The sequence below is a fragment of the Buceros rhinoceros genome, unplaced genomic scaffold, assembly GCF_000710305.1.
Source record: "Buceros rhinoceros silvestris isolate BGI_N320 unplaced genomic scaffold, ASM71030v1 scaffold12511, whole genome shotgun sequence".
NCBI classification, from domain to species: Eukaryota; Metazoa; Chordata; class Aves; order Bucerotiformes; family Bucerotidae; genus Buceros; species Buceros rhinoceros.
Genome location: NW_010392573.1, coordinates 72,782 through 74,584, shown reverse-complemented (window position 1 = coordinate 74,584; position 1,803 = coordinate 72,782). Strand labels below are relative to the sequence as shown.

At 46.6% G+C, this 1,803-nt stretch overlaps 1 protein-coding gene across 1 annotated transcript in view; it reads left to right on the top strand.

The window, feature by feature from the left end:
- Positions 1-1,369: 1,369 nt before the first annotated feature.
- The window catches only part of EIF1B (eukaryotic translation initiation factor 1B), a gene marked incomplete at its 5' end in the record, with an annotated part of 1,243 nt that continues 809 nt past the window's right edge, over positions 1,370-1,803 (top strand). The window contains one exon of the mRNA XM_010144543.1: positions 1,370-1,533. Within this exon, the coding sequence (XP_010142845.1) occupies positions 1,370-1,533 (164 nt within the window). The remainder of the gene's footprint in view (positions 1,534-1,803) is intronic.

Here is a 1,803-nt window from a genome sequence, read left to right as displayed (position 1 = left end):
CGTCCCTGTGCGCTCCCGAGGCGGCTCTGACCGCTCGTCCTTGTCCTCCTCCCGTGCCACCGGCCGCGGGACCCGCACTGTGTGCGCGGGGGAGGCTCCCCACCGCCCTGTTTACTCCGTCTCCCCTCCCGTAGGAGATGCTGCCACGTCCTGTGCTCTGATACCGTCTCTTAAAGCGGTTCTGTGACACCCCCTATTGTGCTCTTTGTCTGTGTATCCGGTAGCACCCCAACGTCGTAACAGCCCTAACTGGGCTGTTGTGTCAGCTCTGCAGTCCCAAAGTTGTTATTTCCGTGGGCAGAGGGAGCCTGGGGTTCGCATCCTCGGTTCCAGTTGCGTGTTGATTTGCTGCTTCATCTCATCAACGTCCCAAAACCTGATCAATGCCCTGCCAGGGGTAGGCTGAGCTCTACAGATGGTAGGTTGTTTCTCTTGTGTTGGCAGGGAGGTTTGCCGTGCTGAGCAGTTTCAGGTGGCCATTTCGGAAATTTTATCTTGGACCTCCGCTTTCTGAAGATCAAACTTTTCAGTATGATTCTTAGCAGTATCAAAAAATTACTCGTGATTCATCTTTTTAAAAAAGAATAATACTTCAAGTACTTCATGCTTAAGATTTATTTGGAGCTACTGATTAGGAAACTTGCAGGGCTCTAAAATTTCTTCATAGAGTGTTAAGTATGTTTTGGTGGAAAACATAAAATAAGAAGGATAGCCTTGGAACCATTCTTCCCAATGCCTTCTTGTTTCTCCCGTGCTCGATAAGTTTAATCTTGGAAGAATCTGAGGACTGACCTGTCTGCAGTCAAAGGCTAAATGAATTTGATAAGAATTCTTGCCTCACACAGCTGACTGGCAGAAGGGTGCTGGTTCACAGCCAGCGTCTGACAACCCTCAGTGTCTCTGGCTGTGTTTTGTTTACATTAGTCACCAGGACTGACATCCATGACTTCAAATGCTGGTGGCTGATCTGATAACAGATATGACTGTGGTATTTCACCTACAGTGCATGTGGCTGGCTAAAACTTGATGTTCTTGATGTTCTCTCCAAACATGTTTTCAGGTTCAGAGCTTCAGGATTGAGTGTGCAAGAAACGGTTGATAGTGTAGCTGGAGGAGGCTTTATACCTGGGAGGCGCTGGAGAACCTGGCTGGGTGGTAGCTGAGGTGCTGCGCTGAGTTAGCGGGCCAGGGAGAGTTCAAACAGCCGCAGCAAGAAGTACTCTGGTTTTAACGGTGTATTTTTAAACAGGGAGGAAACAGCAAGATTATCCCCTAAATAAAGCTCTTGGTGAAGTGAGGAACTTCCTGTTAATTTTGAGCTTGGGTGTTTTCCTTTGAGGAATGACATGAACTTTTTTCCCCCCTGCAGACCCCTTTGCTGATGCAACGAAGGGAGACGACTTACTCCCGGCAGGGACTGAGGATTACATTCATATAAGGATCCAGCAACGAAACGGGAGGAAGACACTGACAACCGTGCAGGGGATTGCAGATGATTATGACAAGAAGAAACTTGTGAAAGCTTTCAAAAAGGTGAGCTGCTGACTGGGTAAAGCTGTCGTATAAAGGAGTGCGATAGCTTTTAATACGGAGTAGCAGAGTGCTGGTTGTATTTCATTCTTGCCAGTGCACATCCCTTGTCCTCTCTAGTGACACTGATTTTTGCTATCAAGTTAAACGATTCTTTCCTATAAAGAAGTAAATAAAATATATTCTGAATGTTTCATTACAATGTCAGAGATATCGGACTTTGTTGATACGAAGAATAACATCAGCTTGAAGTGGAACTGTTTGTGCATTCCT